At 44.1% G+C, this 15860-nt stretch overlaps 1 protein-coding gene across 2 annotated transcripts in view; it reads right to left on the bottom strand.

Annotated features, from left to right (window-relative positions):
* Positions 1–15860, bottom strand: part of RO60 (Ro60, Y RNA binding protein) — a 121980-nt gene that overhangs the window by 93603 nt on the left and 12517 nt on the right. The window contains exons 1-2 of one of the 2 annotated variants that reach the window (XM_030205677.1): positions 13551–13635; positions 6600–7201 (exon numbers count right to left, since the gene is read on the bottom strand). In XM_030205677.1, the coding sequence (XP_030061537.1) occupies positions 6600–7179 (580 nt within the window). In that variant the 5' untranslated portion in view covers positions 7180–7201; positions 13551–13635. Of the gene's footprint in view, positions 1–6599; positions 7202–13550; positions 13636–15860 lie in introns of those variants that run through there. The other variant, XM_030205676.1, reaches the window with a different exon arrangement.

Genomic DNA, 15860 nt, shown 5'->3' with positions numbered 1-15860 from the left:
ACAGTGGATGCTGCATAAGCGTGCGGTTGTCAACAGTATCATGCATCACTGATAGAGCTGCCAAATGAACTCTAATGGATGAGTAAAACAGACAAGATTTCGCAAGATGCAGAAGATATTCCAAAACATGCAAAATGGATACTGTTTGTGGAATGAAGTGGCGAGAGGAGTACCACAGAGTGAACCGTCGCCACTTTGATTCATAGGACTTTAATGTAGATTTCTGTCTGGAAGCAATTAAAACTTGAAGTACTTCCTGCGAAAATATCAAAGATGTTGCAGACCCAGTAACCACGCCATAAGTTTGAGTGACTGAGGGTCCGGATGTAGAAGGGTGCCTTGGTTCTGCGTAAACACCTAGTGAGATGATGGAAGAAACGCATAAAGAAGGCTGAAAAACCCCTGCTGGACGTTGGCATCTGTCCCTGTCAAGACTGTTGCTGAACGGAAGAAGCAAGAAATGTTCGTGAGCCTGAAGGCAAAAAGAGATAGCCCTGAAGTGTCGCAGTGAAGAAGTAAGGCTGAAAAAATGAGAGTCCATTCACCTAAATGCAGGGTGACACAGCTAAGAAAAAATGAGTACAAACTCAAGAGTATACTCTTAACTCCTCCTTGGCGGATGACATAACCCATTGCCATGGCAAGGACCAACATAGCTCTCTCCGCCTTGTTTGTCAGTAGGGAAAACAAAATTCACCCGAAGGTAAAACGAATTGCTGAGGTCCCCCAGAAAAAAAATATATACAAACAAGCTTCTGCCAAAAAGTGTACTGCACGAAGCATCCCAATGACAGAACTAAGGTTCTTGAGATAACTAGATGACACAATAGTGCGATTGATGACCCTGAGATTCGCAATAGGATGAAGGAAAATTCCTTCTTGGGCATTAGAAAGTAAAATTGCATTCTGCAGAATAGAGCGAGGAAATGGCCGAAGGCCCAAGGTCACCAAGAAAAATATAAACTGGGATGTTTGCAGAGGAGACAAAAGACTGTGCGCCAACCTAACTAAACAAAGAGAAAATCAGAGATATCTGATGAGAGATCAAATGAGAGATCAAATGAGAGGCCTGGCTACAATCACCACCCAACCTAGAGACTGTAAGAAATGCAACACCCGGTGCGTGACCTGAGAACTCTGCTGATAAGACTTTCTCCAATTAGGCAGTCGTCTAGGTAAGAATGAAATGACCCTAAGAGCGCCATGAACATCCTCTTAGATCTATAAAAGAACGGAAGAGAGAGTACTGCTGAAAATGACCGGTTAATGCATAAGCAAAAAACTAGCCATTCTCTGGATCCTGAGAAGAGGAAGGGTGACCAAGGACACCAGTTAAATAGAGCTACAAACTCCAACCCTATCTCTATGGCGTTCCATAGTTGGGTAAGTTCTGAATATAGAAAGTTCTGAATATAGGAGTCCACCAGCTATGGTAGTACGCTCCGGACAGAAAAAAATTGTCCCAGTATGAACGTCTGATTCACCGGCCTGTAATTTCTTGGATCTCCCTAATCCACATACCACTAATCCACGTACCACGGTCATGCGTCCTCCCTCACTGAGATGTAGATTGTAAGCTCCTTTGAGCAGGGAACGTCCTTCTTTGTTAATTTGTACAGCGCTGCGTAACCCTAGTAGCGCTCTAGAAATGTTAAGTAGTAGTAGTAGTACCAGACTCACACCCAATAGATATGAATGTTGAGCTTGTTTCAGGTTAAAACACCGAACCTAGGCCCAGGGTCCCCGGTGTTCCTAGTGGTGAACAGCCATGGCAAATATTGTATGCGTTAGTTTGCAGAATTACTGCAAAGCCTTGCTTTGGAACAGAGATTTCTGTTCGATACTCTCGTGAGAGGTTTTTTTTTTTTTTTTTTTTCTTTTCTTTAATGCTGTTCTGGCTGTAGAAAGGTGGACATTTGAGCTTCCCCAGAATGGCAAAACTTATGTACCTATGCCCATTAGATATGAATGCTGGACTTGATGGACTTTAGGCCTTACCCAGCATAACCATACTTATGTACCTATGGTATAAATACACAGGAAGTGAGTGAATCCCCTTCCAATTGAAAGAACACTCTGGAGTGAAGGCGCATAGAATGAAAATGAAAAAGGACAAACTTGGAAATTACCTGTAACGAAAAAAGTGAAGTTGTGCCACAGCCACTTGGTGAAGGCAGTGTAGACAAGACTGTATCTGAATTCAAGAAAGCTTGATATAACATCAGGTCTCTAAGGAAGAGGAAGAGATAGCAGATGGTATGTATAGGCATACTGGACCAAACCAGGATGTTTATAATCTGCCAATGCTGAACTGATAGAGTAGAGACAAACACGAGTAGATGGTTTGAGGATCGTCCACTATCTTTAAGTGAAAGGATGACTTTATTCTCTAAGTGACCATATGTCCTGTAAAAACCAGAAGAAAGCTAAAATGAAAAATGAGAGGCTTCAAGGCAGTTGGAAAAGAAGGGAAGACATGAATAAAGCATGCCTGCTAAGGCAGCTGAGTGACTGGGAGCTTGGTAGACAGGACTGTCCCTCAGAGAATATGAAAGAGCTGATATATCCCCATGGCATCTGAACAATATACTGTATGCCTCTAGAGAAGGCTTCTTAAAGTCGGAAAAAGAAAACACTGTATAACACTACAGCCATTGAGAGTGTCTGTTAAGTTCTTAAAACACTATATAACATCATAGGCATGGAGTAAAATGCTTGAAAGGAACTAAGATATTATGGTCAGAATTGCAAAGTACCAATCAATTGACTCTTAGACAATGTAGTCCTATTCACCAGGGAATGAGAAAGACAGAAATTTACTCTATGCCTATAGAGAAAGTTTCTAAAGTTCTTAAAACACTGTATAATACTACAGCTATTGAGGAAAATGCTTGAAATGAATTATGATATTATGATAAGATGTAGATTTTCCACCAGGCAATGAAAAATGACTGAGCACCAGAAAAAACTAGTGTTAACAGCCCCGTGATACATAGAAATTTAAAAGAAGAAAAGCTTGTTATATATCCATATATGAAAGGAGCCCCCTTTCAACCAAATATTGCCTGCTGATGTGAAGAGCATTTTAGAATACGCCGTTCAGCACATACAAAAGTGTACACATCTTGGAGCCGAACTGCTCTATGAACTGCAGCCTTACCTTCAGCAGAGAGATCCCCGACTGATAAGATGGAGGGAGAAACAAAATGGCCGCCGTTCGCTCCACTGGCCCTGTGGCGATCGTCGACAGCGCGCCCGACACCTCCGAACAAGCGGAGCCCAGTGGAACGGCGAAGAAACAACAGCCGGCGAAAAAGGCCCCGAAAAAACTGGAGGCAGCACCGGACCCGAAGAAACCTTGAAGGGAGAGCAAAATTTACACGTTCCGGCTGCGTGAACTGCGCGACGCTGACCGACAGCAGCTGTCTGAACTTTTAAGCCATATCGGAAAAAACAGGTGGCCGCGCTTACGCGGTTCGCACCTTTTTTTTTTTTTTTCATTTGTTTAAACTGCCACCGCCAAAACGCAAGAAAATGGAGGAAATTAAATCTGACAAGAAAAATCGCTGTTTAAAGTCACAGATACTGAATTATTTTCTTCTGTTTTTTTTTTTTTTTTTTTATAACCCCTCAATCATAATAAAACACTGGAGCTGCCTGCTCGTTAGAAGTCTGGGGAAAGAAAGGCTGCTTCTTTGAATTTCCTTTTATTTGATTTAATTCTTTTAAAGCAGCTACCTGTTAAAAGTGGCTGCCTCTCCCAAAGACGGTACACCTTTCCAGAGAAAGGGACGGCCCTTCCCTGCTAAGCCAGGGAGATGGGGAGGAAGGGGGGTGGACTCGAGACACCCGAGTTTAACACCCCCGAGGCTGTCAAAGAAAGAAGAGAAAGGAAACCCTGTCAAGCCTCTAAATAAGATTCCAGGCACAGAAGAATTATCACAAATATCTGTAATATCTAAAGAGAAAAGGAGAGAGACTAATGGGCTCACTTCCTACCTGCTGGGAGACTGAGAAAATACTGAGGCTAAGGTCACATGGCCAGGGCTCCTATTGGCTCTCTAGAGTCAGAGTTTTTTCTCAGTCTCCACCTGCTGGTAGGCGAGCACAACCCATCAGTCCAATCCTGGTCCGGTCCGGAGGGACGCTAAGGAATAATGGATTATGGACTTTTCTTTTAAGAAATTCTCCAAACCTTTTTTAAATCCTGCAAAGCTAACTGCTTTTACCAGTTAGCAACGGAGTGAAGGATATTTTCTCCTGTTTGTTCTAAATGTATTACTTAGTAGCTTCATTGCATGCCCCCTAGTCCTAGTATTTTTGGAAAGAGTAAACAAGCGATTCACCTCTACCCATTCCACGCGGAGTATTTTATAGACCTCTATCATACCTCCTCTCACCGTCTCTTCTCCAAGCTGAAGGGCCCAAGTTGCTTTAGCCTTTCCTCACGTACTATCCCCTTTAACATTATCGTCACCCTTCTCTGTATCTTTTCTAATTCTGCTAATTTTCGAAAGAGAAAAACGCCCAAATTCCGACCTAAATCGGGAGATGGACGTCTTTCTCTTGTGGGTGCCCAAATCGGTATAATCGAAAGCCGATTTTGGGCGTTTCCAACTGCACTCCGTCGCGGGAACGCATAAAGTTGACGGGGGTGTGTTGGAGGCATGGTGAAGGCGGGACTGGGGCGTGGTTATCGACTGAGGAGAGATGGGCGCGCTCGGTCGATAATCGAAAAAATAAAGGCGTTTTTAGCCAGAATTTAGGACACTTTTTCTGGACCCTGTTTTTTCACGAACAGGTCCCAAAAAAGTGCCCTAAATGACCAGATGACCAACGGAGGGAATCGGGGATGACCTCCCCTGACTCCCCCAGTGGTCACTAACCCCCTCCCACCAAAAAAACCCGAACTTTAAACACTTTTTTTTCCAGCCTCTATGCCAGCTTCAAATATCATCCCAAGCTCCATGACAGCAGTATGCAGGTCCCCCGAGCAAATTTAGTTTAGTTGGTGCTGCCCGGACCCATGCAGAGAGCAAAAATCGGAAGGAAAAAAAAAAACCATGCAAGTGCAGTTGGGGACGTCCAAATTAAAAAATAGTAAAAGGGAGATTTGAACCAGCCACCTTCTGATTCCCAGGCCAGTACTCTAAGCACTGCACCACATGAATCAGTTGTTTAGACGTCCTTCCCTTTCCATTGTCCCTCCAAGTTTCTGTCAGCCAATCACAGCTGTTTAGCTCAGGGGGACCAGTACACTACCAATGCTGGCCCCTCCCACGACCAAATGCCTTGGATTTGTTCGTTTTTGAGCTGGGGCGCTTTGGTTTCGATTATCGCTGAAAAACAAAAACGCGTAGCTCAAAAAAACGCCCAAATCCTATGCATTTGCCCGGCACAAACCATATTTTCGAAACTAAAGATAAACGTCCATCTTTTTCGAAAATACAATTCGGCCCGCCCCTTCACGGACCCGTTCTCGGAGATGGACGTTTTTACAAATGGGTGTTCGCATTCGATTATGCCCCTCAAAGTGGACTCTAAAATTTCCCTTTTGAAACACCAAGAAGGAAAGCCTTTTATAGTTTAACACAAACTATGGTGCTAGGCAGGTACAAGTTCCACCTCTTTTTTCTGGCATTATCTTCCCTCCTCCACTAAGGATCTTCTGTGCTTGACAGAAGTACTTTTCAATAACCTTCCATCTGAAAGTCATCACTAGTACTTTCTTCTCACGTCTCCTTATCTAACCTTACCAGAGACTTTTATATGGCAGTGTGTTTCAATCCTCTACTGGAGGCACACCAAGCCAGTTGAGATTTCACAATTGTACTAATGAATACATGTTAAATAAATTTGCATACATACAGAACTCTATTTCATGCATATTCACTGCAGTAATCCTGAAAACCTGATTGGCTAGGTGTGCCTCCATGAGAGGGCTGAAAAGCACTGAGATGAACAGATGCTAGCATCACCCTCCACAGTAAAGCAATCCAGCAAACTCTTGTGGCTTATGGCAGGATGCAGTTGGCCAGCACTTTGGCTGAACACTAGCTGTTGCTGTTAAGTATCAGCAGATTCCTTCTTCATTCCCAGAAAAGAACATGTAAAAGCATTTGCACCAAAACAAAATACAGCACCATAAGGTCTTTTACCTCTGCAGAGAAACGTCCCAAAACAAGCCTAATTTCCTCAAATATATTGAACAACAACTCTATTAGAAAATGCAGTCTTTTTCCTCCTTTCCAAACCTCACTGTAGTCTTTTATACCACTGAAAAGTTGCAATACTACAGAATTTTGCATTGAAATTCTTCACATTTAAAGTCTGTGCAACAGATCTGGGGACTCTTTGGATGTTCCTCCTCTGGAGCTAGAGCCTAAATAAGGAGTGGATGCCTAAATCTGAAATGAAAACCTGTTCTATGCCATGAAAAATCTGAGATCAGAAGAGAGAGTGTGAGCAAGTGGACACCTTCTTTCATTTCCCTCCCCTGATACTAGTCACTTCTCAATCATATTAAACCATAGAAACACTTTTACTAAATAAAATAAGTGGTTTTAGTAACTTCCCTTTGTCTGCACAAACTTCTTTACCTGCATTGGCTGGCTTTAGGTGGCACAACCTCAAGAGGTCTTTGTGAGACCAGCCATTCCGCTGTTTGTATTTTGTTACTGCCAGAGCAACCGCCATGCCATCTTTGCTATTGTACCAATCAGCCACAGCTTTTCGCAGGGCACGTCCCCACATGCCACACTTCATGCCCTCCCTCAGGTCTTTCTTAAACTGGATGAAAGTGAAGAGGTGGGTGGGAATACGGCAGACTTCAGGCACAGCTTTGAATGCAGCTTGCTTAGTTTTCATGTCCGCGCACTGTGAGCAGATGGCGAGGGCAAATAGCGTAGGTTCCTGCTTTGCTGCCCGGCCTTCCTGGCTAAAGGTCTTTATTTCCTGGACCACTTCACATCCTCTGCCATCCTCTATCAGTCTGATCAGTGCATCTGCATTCTCGTACCCTAGCTTCTGCTCCTTGATGTAGTAAGTGCCACCTTCAGAACCAAAGCAGAGGAAGCGGTGCAGTCTGTTCATATTTGTGACTTCCCATACATAGCCACCTTCAGAGTTGGGCACTTGTGTCTCGTTCAGGGGCTGCATCTGGCTCACTGTTTCCACCATTGTTTTAGCTCTTTCGGTAGACCTGCAGGAAACAGTAAACATCAGTGAAACTGATTCAGTATTGCGCAAGTCAAAGTTTAAAATGAGTAGCATTCCATTTATTGACAGTGTGCACCCAAATCAAATAGACAAGGGAGCTGTTAACTTGATGCAGGCTTATGCATCAAGCAAAGGCTAACACAATCCCTAAATATTCAGACGTTGTGGCTATTGGTCACTACCTTAAAGACTACAATTTCACAGACCAATGTTGTACACAGAGGCATATTTTCAAAGCACTTTGGGAGGCTAAGTTCCATAGGTTTCTATGGAACTTTGGGAGGCTAAGTGCTTTGAAAATGAGCCCCATCCTGTCCTATCCTTCTCTGCATTTTTTCTCAGGAGTGGTCAGTACAACCAGTAGTGGCCAGAATGCGTGATTGGTCCATCTATTTTCATCACTAAGTGAAGAAATGACTTCTGATCTTAGAAGGATTTTAGCAATGGCAGAACACAGTCACAAGGACACTCAGAAAGGCCAACACATAATACTCAAGACTACTCCCCCTCCAAAGATGGGCAGGAAAAGGCCTGATGGAGGTATACTGCTCCCAGTGGGAAAGGAATGACAGATTGTATCCTCCCATTACCTCGTGCCCTCCTGTCCATCTCAGGAATGAGGCCAGTCCAGTTCAGGCATTGTTAATGACAATCTGCTATCACACATGATCCTCATTTTCAATTTCTGCCTTTCATAGCAAAAGAAAAATTCCATCATGTTTCCAAAAACTACATGTAGTTTCTCCACTCTAGCTCTAATTTAGGCTTTTTCAGCTTAAAGGTAAAAAGGAAATGTAGAACATTTAATGAAAATATCAGTCTGAATTGCTAAAACTTTATGTGTCTGACAAACTTATATTGCAACCATCAGAACTCACAGAAAGCTGAAATGGAGAAATGTATTCGTACTTGTTAATTTATTTACTTTGAGTCATACTAGACCAGTTTAAAACAAAAAGTTGTGTCCTTTCCTGACCAGCAGATAGATGCAGTGATACTGAACTTTCCCAGTGACATCACTGGTAAAAGGGTTGCTGCAGGTTGGAATCCTTCAGTATGCGAATGCCAAAGCACAATAAGTACTAGGTATGTTCTCTAAACTTTGACTTCAGTAAACCACAGCATAACCCAAAATAATTCTTTTTTTCTGTAGGGAACCTGTGTAAAAAACCTACATACTGTACATTAATCAAAACAATCCCCTTGAATTCCAAGAGAGCATACCAAGGATTGGTACCCTTACACTACAGTCTTCTACAGCAAGTCCTGAACTGGTCTAGAATATAGTAGACTATGGCAGATAAAGACCTGCACGATCCATCCAGACTGCCCAACAAGGCGAACAGAGCTGGAGCCATCACTCTGTAAAGGCTACAGTTCTTCATGATTAAATACTGGCAGCGTAAACAGGACAATCGGCAATCTGCCACCATACCAACCAGATATGGTAAAATTATGTCTTACCTGATCATTTTCTTTCCTTTAGTCAAGCAGATGAATCCAGAAACTGATAGGTTTCGTCCATCTACCAGCAGGTGGAGATAGAGAATACAGGACGGCCAGCCTCTCAGTCTGTCAGTATATGTCACATCACAAAGTAGAAGCAGAAGAAATACAGAAACAACCTTCCTCACAAAGAACTAACCTTAACTGAAGAACACGGAAAATCATCCCATTCGCCACCAGAGTACTGTCCCTTCTTTTTAAAATACAAACTAAAACAACCACAGACAAAGGAGACCCCCAAAGAGGAAGCAGTAGCTGGGAGAGATAGTGGATTCATCTGCTGTGACTAAAGGAAAGAAAATTATCAGGTAAGGCATAATTTTACCTTCCTATGCGTCACAGCAGATGAATCCAGAAACTAATGGGATGTAGCAAAGCCATCTCCTAACGAGGGTGGGAAGCCGCTGCTCCACTAGACAGTACTGCTACCCCAAACCAGGCATCAGAATGGGCAGCCACATCCAACCGGTAATGCTTCGAAAACGTATGCAAGGAAGCCCAAGTGGCCACCTGACAAATTTTATCAGAAGAGAAAACACCCGTCTCAGCGCAAGAGGTCACCTGTGCTTGCATAGAATGAACCCACAGGTCGGGTGGAGCAGTCTTGCCCTCCAGAAGATAGGCCAACTAAATTGTCTCTTTGAGCCAACATGCTAACATCGCCATGGAGGATATGTGGCTCTGCCGAGGCCCCGAAAGGGGCACGAAAAGATGATCTGAACACCGAAAGTCATAAGATATCTGAAAATAATGGAGAAGAACTCTCCGCACATCCAACAATTGAAGCCTCGCAAATTCTTAAGGATAATCTTCCCTGGCAAAAAGAAGGCAGAAAAAGTAGCTGATTGATGAAAAGCCAACAGTACCTTGGGTAAAAAAAGAGGCAACATAACCCCAGCCTCTGAAAACTGGAGGAAGGAATCTGGACAAGACAAAGCCTGGAGCTCAGACACTTGCCGGGCAGAGACAACAGCCACCAGAAAGACCGTTTTCAAGTTAAGATCCTTGTCCGAAGCCCTGTGCAAAGGATCAAAGGGAGCCCTCTGAAGAGCTTTAAGAACCAAATTCAAATTCCAGGTTGGACACGGAAGACGAAGGGGAGGGCGCAAGTGAAGAGTGCCCTGCAAGAACCGATCTACATCAGAATGTGCTGCCAAGGAGGAACCCGAGAGGCAGCCACGGAAGCAGGCGAGCTCTGCTACCTGAACTCGAACAGAGTTATATGCCAATCCCTTCTGCAGACCCTCCTGCAGAAAGGCCAGGATCTGGGAAAACGTTGCTCGAAAGGGAGACCAGGCGAGTTCAGCACACCAAGCCTCAAATGTGCGCCACACCCGAGCATACACAGAAGAAGTAGATCTCTTCCGGGCGCAAAAAAGGGTAGCAATGACTGCGTCTGAATACCCCTCTTTCCTTAATCTGGACCTTTCAAGAGACAGGCCGTAAGACCAAAGCAGGAGGGGTCCTCCATTAGAACTGAACTCTGATATAACAGAATGGCTGAAAGAGGTAGTTGCAACGGAACAGCCATAAGAAGACGGATCAGGTCTGCATACCATGGATGCCATGGCCAATCCAAACCAACAAGAATTATTGTCCCCCAGTGTCTTCCGATTCTGTGCAGAACTCGCCCTATTAGAGACCAGGGAGGAAACACATAAAGAAGAGTCGATGCGTCACGGGCCAGGGCTGCAGAAGAGTATCCAGACTGATGAAGCCGACCTCTTAACGCCGGCTGAAGAATCAGGGAACTCTGGCATTCCGGTGAGTCGACATGAGTCGCCTGATCTAGGAGATTGTGGTTGAGAAAATCTGCCTGAACATTCAACTGACCGGCAATGTGAGCTGCTGATAAATAAAGGAGATGGACTCCACCCACCCCAGAATGTGCTGAGCCTCTAATGCTATTGCACATGCCACCCTACTGATTGGAGAAAACTCGGACCGCATTGCCCGTCAACAGATCCCAAAAGACATGAAGAGCATTGTTTACTGACTTCAGCTCCAAGCGGTTGATCAGCCAGCTAGTCTCCTTCTCTGCCCAACTGCCATGTGCATGGCGGTGGAGACAATGTGCTCCCCAACCACACCATACTGAGGTGCACCAGGGACAAACAAAGGAGATAGCTGTGATATTCCTGAGAGACTGGCAACCACCTGCTCAGCAACAAGTGCTGCAGAGAATGCATGCGAGTCCTGGCCCACGGAACCACCTCCAAAGTGGCTGACATAAACCTGAGCACCTGAACATAATCTCACGCTCAGGGGATCGCCACTACCAAAAGTTGTCGAATCTGCATCTGGAGCTTCTCCTTCCAAGCTTCCAGCAAGAACACCTTGCCCTGCGTTGTGTTGAAGCACACGCCTAGATACTCCAAGGACTGGGTTGGGACAAAATGACTCTTTGCCAAGTTGACAATCCAGCCAAGGGACTGCAGCAAGGACACTACCCGACCAGTAGCCTGGCGACTCTCCTGTTCAGATGCTGCTTGGATCAGCCAATCAACAATTTAGGGATGCACACGAATGCCCTCCTTCTGCAGAAAGGTCAATACCACCACCATGACTTTGGAGAAAGTCCGAGGGGCCATGGCCAGGCCAAAAGGAAGAGCCTGGAACTGAAAGTGACGGCTGAGCATGGCAAAATAAAGAAAATCGCTGATGAGGCGACCAAAAGGGAACATGCAAGTAGGCCTCCTTCAGATCCAGCGCCGTGAGGAACTCTCCCGGCTGCACCGCCTCCAAGACCAACCAAAGGGTTTCCATGTGGAAGTGCCTAACTCTCAGAAATTGATTCACCTTCCTGAGATCCAAGATGGGGAGGAAGGAGTCTCCTTGCCGAGGGACGAAGAAGTAAATGGATATTGTCCCTGTCGCTCCTCAGAGCGAGGCATAGGTACCATGGCTTCAAAGTCCAAGAGCAACTGCAAGGTGTTCTGGACAGTGGATCATTTGAAAAGCATTGCGCAGCGGGACTCAAAAAGAAATCTACGACAGGCGAGGAAAACTCCAACTGGTAAGCATCTCGGATAATATGCAGGACCCATTGATACGAAGTAATCTTGGCCCACTCGTTGAAGAAGAGAGTCAGGGGACTCCCCTACTAGAAGCGGCAAAGAGTGGGCTGGTGCCCCATCATTGGGAGGTTCGCCCAGCTGGTACCTGACGGGCCGCTGAGCCAGCAGGTCTCTTGTCTCCCTGAAAGGAAGTCAGCGGCTTGGCCCGGACAGTACTTCCTTAAGTACTGAAGCAGAGGTCTCAAACCCCCGGACTGCAGAACGGTCTTCGGCCTATCCTCTGGGAGATGCTGGGACTTGGAATCGCCCAAATCTGTAACCAATTTTTCAAGATCCTCCCCCAAAAAGAAGTTTACCCCTAAAGGGCAACTTGGTGAGGTGCTGCTTGGACGCCATATTTGCCCCCAGGGACACAGTCGTAAAAGACGAGACCAGATATGGTATTGCATTGAATATCCAGGTTCAGTGCCGGAAGTGGACATTTACCAGACCCCTTCCCATCCATCTTATACAGGGGCATCATCGCCTCCTTTTTTTTTAACTGATCATTCCTTTCACTTACTGCAGTTTGGTAAAAGGACCGCTCAGTCTCAGCCAAAAGTGTAATCTCAACTCATTATCTCAATACTTTGTGTATATTACATGTGATCTTAGCTTAATGGCTGACTGCCAAGAATCTTCATACAGGTGCAGTGGAGGAGTAGCCTAGTGGTTAGTGCAGTGGACACTGATCCTGGGGAACTGAGTTCAATTCCCACTGCAGCTCCTTGTGACTCTGGGCAAGTCACTTAACCCTCCATTGCCCCTGGTACAAAAATAAGTACCTGAATATATGTAAACCGCTTTGAATGTAGTTGCAAAAACCTCAGAAAGGCGGAATATCAAGTCCCATTTCTCATATCTTTTTGGCTGGAGGGACCAAACAAACCAGCCCCCTTCTAACGCTTTTCATTTACTGATATTATGTTGAGTAAAATATTGATGGTGGTGGGGCCATCGCCACTATGGCCCACCCTATTCTGCTGTATATGGCTCCATGTTTATTTACTTTAAAATATTTATATCCTGCGCCATCTCCAAATCTAGACGGGTCACAATAGCACATACACAATAAAAATGCTGGGGCAGTCCCAGTTTTATCTCATTAAATATCTAGATCCAGTTTATCTTACACTTAAAGGTAGGGTATTGTGGCCATAAAATCAGGATTGGTTCTCTTTTTTTTGTCAACAAGCATACCTTGCAGCTTTGCAAATCTTAGCCCTTATCACAGATAACATTTTCAACTGCTCGCTGCTTCATGCTAAATAACCAAGTTCCTGTAAATGCAAAGACTCAATATGAAACTTGAAAGTTTAGAAGTAAAAAGGAGGAGGAAAAATTAAACTGAAAGGGAATAGGATTTGACATACCACCTTTCTGTGATTACAATATTTATTTTGTATTTGGGGCATTGGAGGTTTAAGTGACTTGCCCAGAGTCAGGAACTGCAGTAGAAGCCAACCAAATTTTGTTTTTGGTTTGTTAAAATACCGAAACTGGCCCCAAATCCTTTTTCTACCTGGGTTTGACTGAAAAGCTATGGTCATGGTTTCAGTTTTTACTGAAATTGACTGTGTGTTTTTGATGGATAAAATGTGTGCTTTGTCCTTTTCTCTCCCTCCTCTCTCCCCCCTCCCCCTCCGCCCACTTGTAGGTACCCCACCTTGGGTCTATCTTACATTCCCTAGTGTATACCAGGGGTACAGTTAGGACAGGAGTGATGACTACATATGCATTGACTTGGGAACCTAAACATGTCAGACTTACTTGTTGAGAAGTTCTTGTTAAAATGTCTCTTCTAGTTGTCAGCCTGTGTTGTTCCTGGGACGGTATCTGGTGAGCAGCCATCCAGACAGTTCCCACCCACCAGTTCCCTCCAGGATAATTCCCACCCTGTGCAATTCCCCACCCCCCCGGGACAATTCCCCCCCAGGCCTCCATCCTCCCCCCCCCCCAGGTCATTTCCCACCGTCCCTATCCTTTTTTTTTAACCTTTGTTCCATACTTGTTTTGTGTCTTTTACATTTTTTTTAACGCTAACGGTGGATCGGGTGTCTCGCTGACAGTGAACAAGGAGGTAAGATTGAGAACAGATGGCATGCTGCTCAGCAGTCATCCCCGTTTTGTTTGTGAAACATACAGATATACACAGAAGTATAATAACAGAATAACTTTTCATAGGTAGAGTAGTAATTGGTTATCATTTTGAGGGGCTGATTATAAGGGGTATGTGTTGTGCTCAGCATTCAGAATTTCTTATCTATTTATTTACTTATTTATGACATTTATCTCCCGCATTAAGATGGTGAGGCAGCCATGGGCAAAGAATAATTCTGAGAAATCATATTAAGGGTTAATTCTGTTAAAATCTGGGGTTTAAAAGTGGTGTTTGAATTCTAGCTTTTTACCTTGCAAGCAAGATAAAGGAATGCAGGCTGGAATTAATTACTAGAAGTCTAGCGTTTGCCGGGCTGGGTTAGAAAGGTCAGAAAGACCCTTGTGATTGATGGATTGCTAAGCAAACACATATGTATTCTATTATGAGCCGGCATATTGCAGGCAGTTTGTTTAGGATTAGTTTAAAATGCTTAGAAGAAAATACTATTTAGAGAGAGAGGCAATAGATTAGTATTTACAAGTTTTTGATATTTAGAATATGTCTTATAAGGATGCTTATTTTAGAATATGTTTTTCTGTGTAATTAATATGTAGGATACCTTTCTAAATTCTGTATTATTCTTTGTCTGACGTTCTAAGCAAAGACTGTAGTGAAGAGGCCAACATGTGTTTTGAATTAACTACGGTCTTAGCTAGTTCTGTGAAGGAAGCTGATAGGTGAAAGAGGTCAGGACTAGTCAGCTCTCTTCTCCTTGATTAATTGTAGGTAAATGTAGAAATGGTCCTGAATGCCATTAAGTAAGATTGGCTTTTGACCCCTTTAATGAATGCCAGAGTTCAGCTAGCAGGTAGTATGAAGCTGATTAGGAATATGAGAATAACCAATGTTAGATTGGGCCTCTTGGTCTCTAAGGGAACCCAGTTTAAGCTATAGATGAGAAATCAATCATAATGAACATGCAAGAGTTCTGGAGACCAAATGTCTGGTGTAAGGGGCCCCAGGTCACAGGTCAGTTTAGGATGTCTGGAACCTATGTAACTGATATTTTTAAAGTAATGATTGGTTGAGGCCAGGTAACCAATCTATTCCTTAACCAATTGGAGAGTAAGGGGGGGCTAGGCTAGGAGGGGGATAGAAACTGTATTTAAGTAAGAGCAGAAGCAGTTTACGTCAGAAGAAAGGAAGAAAGCTGGAAGACAACAGGAGAGACAGCAGAAGAGAAGCAGCTGAGACAGAAGCCACATGACACAAAAGAGCTAAGAGAAGAGAAGAGAGCTAGAACTGATGTCCTACTGTGTTTGCTGGCAAATAAAGAAGATTTCTCTCTCATACTGGTGTGTGCTGTCTGACTCCTGAAGTATCACAAATTCCTATCTCAATTCCTGCAACAATTCTTGGTGGCAGCGGTGGGATCCTGAATCCTGCATTAATCCCAGCACCCAACTGACTGGAGAACATTCGCCGGGTATGTATTCTGTATTTTGTATTGTAATTCTAGCTAGAAAATTGTAAATCAGCCCCTCAAAAATTGAGGAAGGAGAGCCTGATCAACTCTCAGCGAAGGCCCTAGTACCTTCTAGTCGCGGGGACTAGAAGCGAAAACGCTTGAGCTTATCTGTATCTGAGAAATCTGAAATTGTTGGGTGGGATTTTCTGTATGGAATGTGTGATGCGTGAATGATTAACTGAGTGAAAACGCAGCTATAAGAAGTCCGCAGTTAACGCGAGTTCAATTGACCAGCAACGGAAGGAAGCGATTGTTGTTTGTTCTACCCTTTTGTTTCCGGATCTGCGGACCCCTTACCGCAAATCCAAAAACTCCCTCCCTTTTGTGTGTTGTAACTGTAAGCATTATGGGTGGGACATCATCTAGACAAATTGCTACCCCCCTAGATTGTATGCTTAAGAACTTTAAAAAAGGATTTTTAATTAATGACTATGGACAGACTTTAAGCTCA

This window comes from Microcaecilia unicolor, chromosome 6 (assembly GCF_901765095.1).
Source record: "Microcaecilia unicolor chromosome 6, aMicUni1.1, whole genome shotgun sequence".
Lineage (NCBI taxonomy): Eukaryota > Metazoa > Chordata > Amphibia > Gymnophiona > Siphonopidae > Microcaecilia > Microcaecilia unicolor.
The sequence above is the reverse complement of the archived record's forward strand: the minus strand, read 5'-3'. Positions and strand labels throughout refer to the sequence as shown.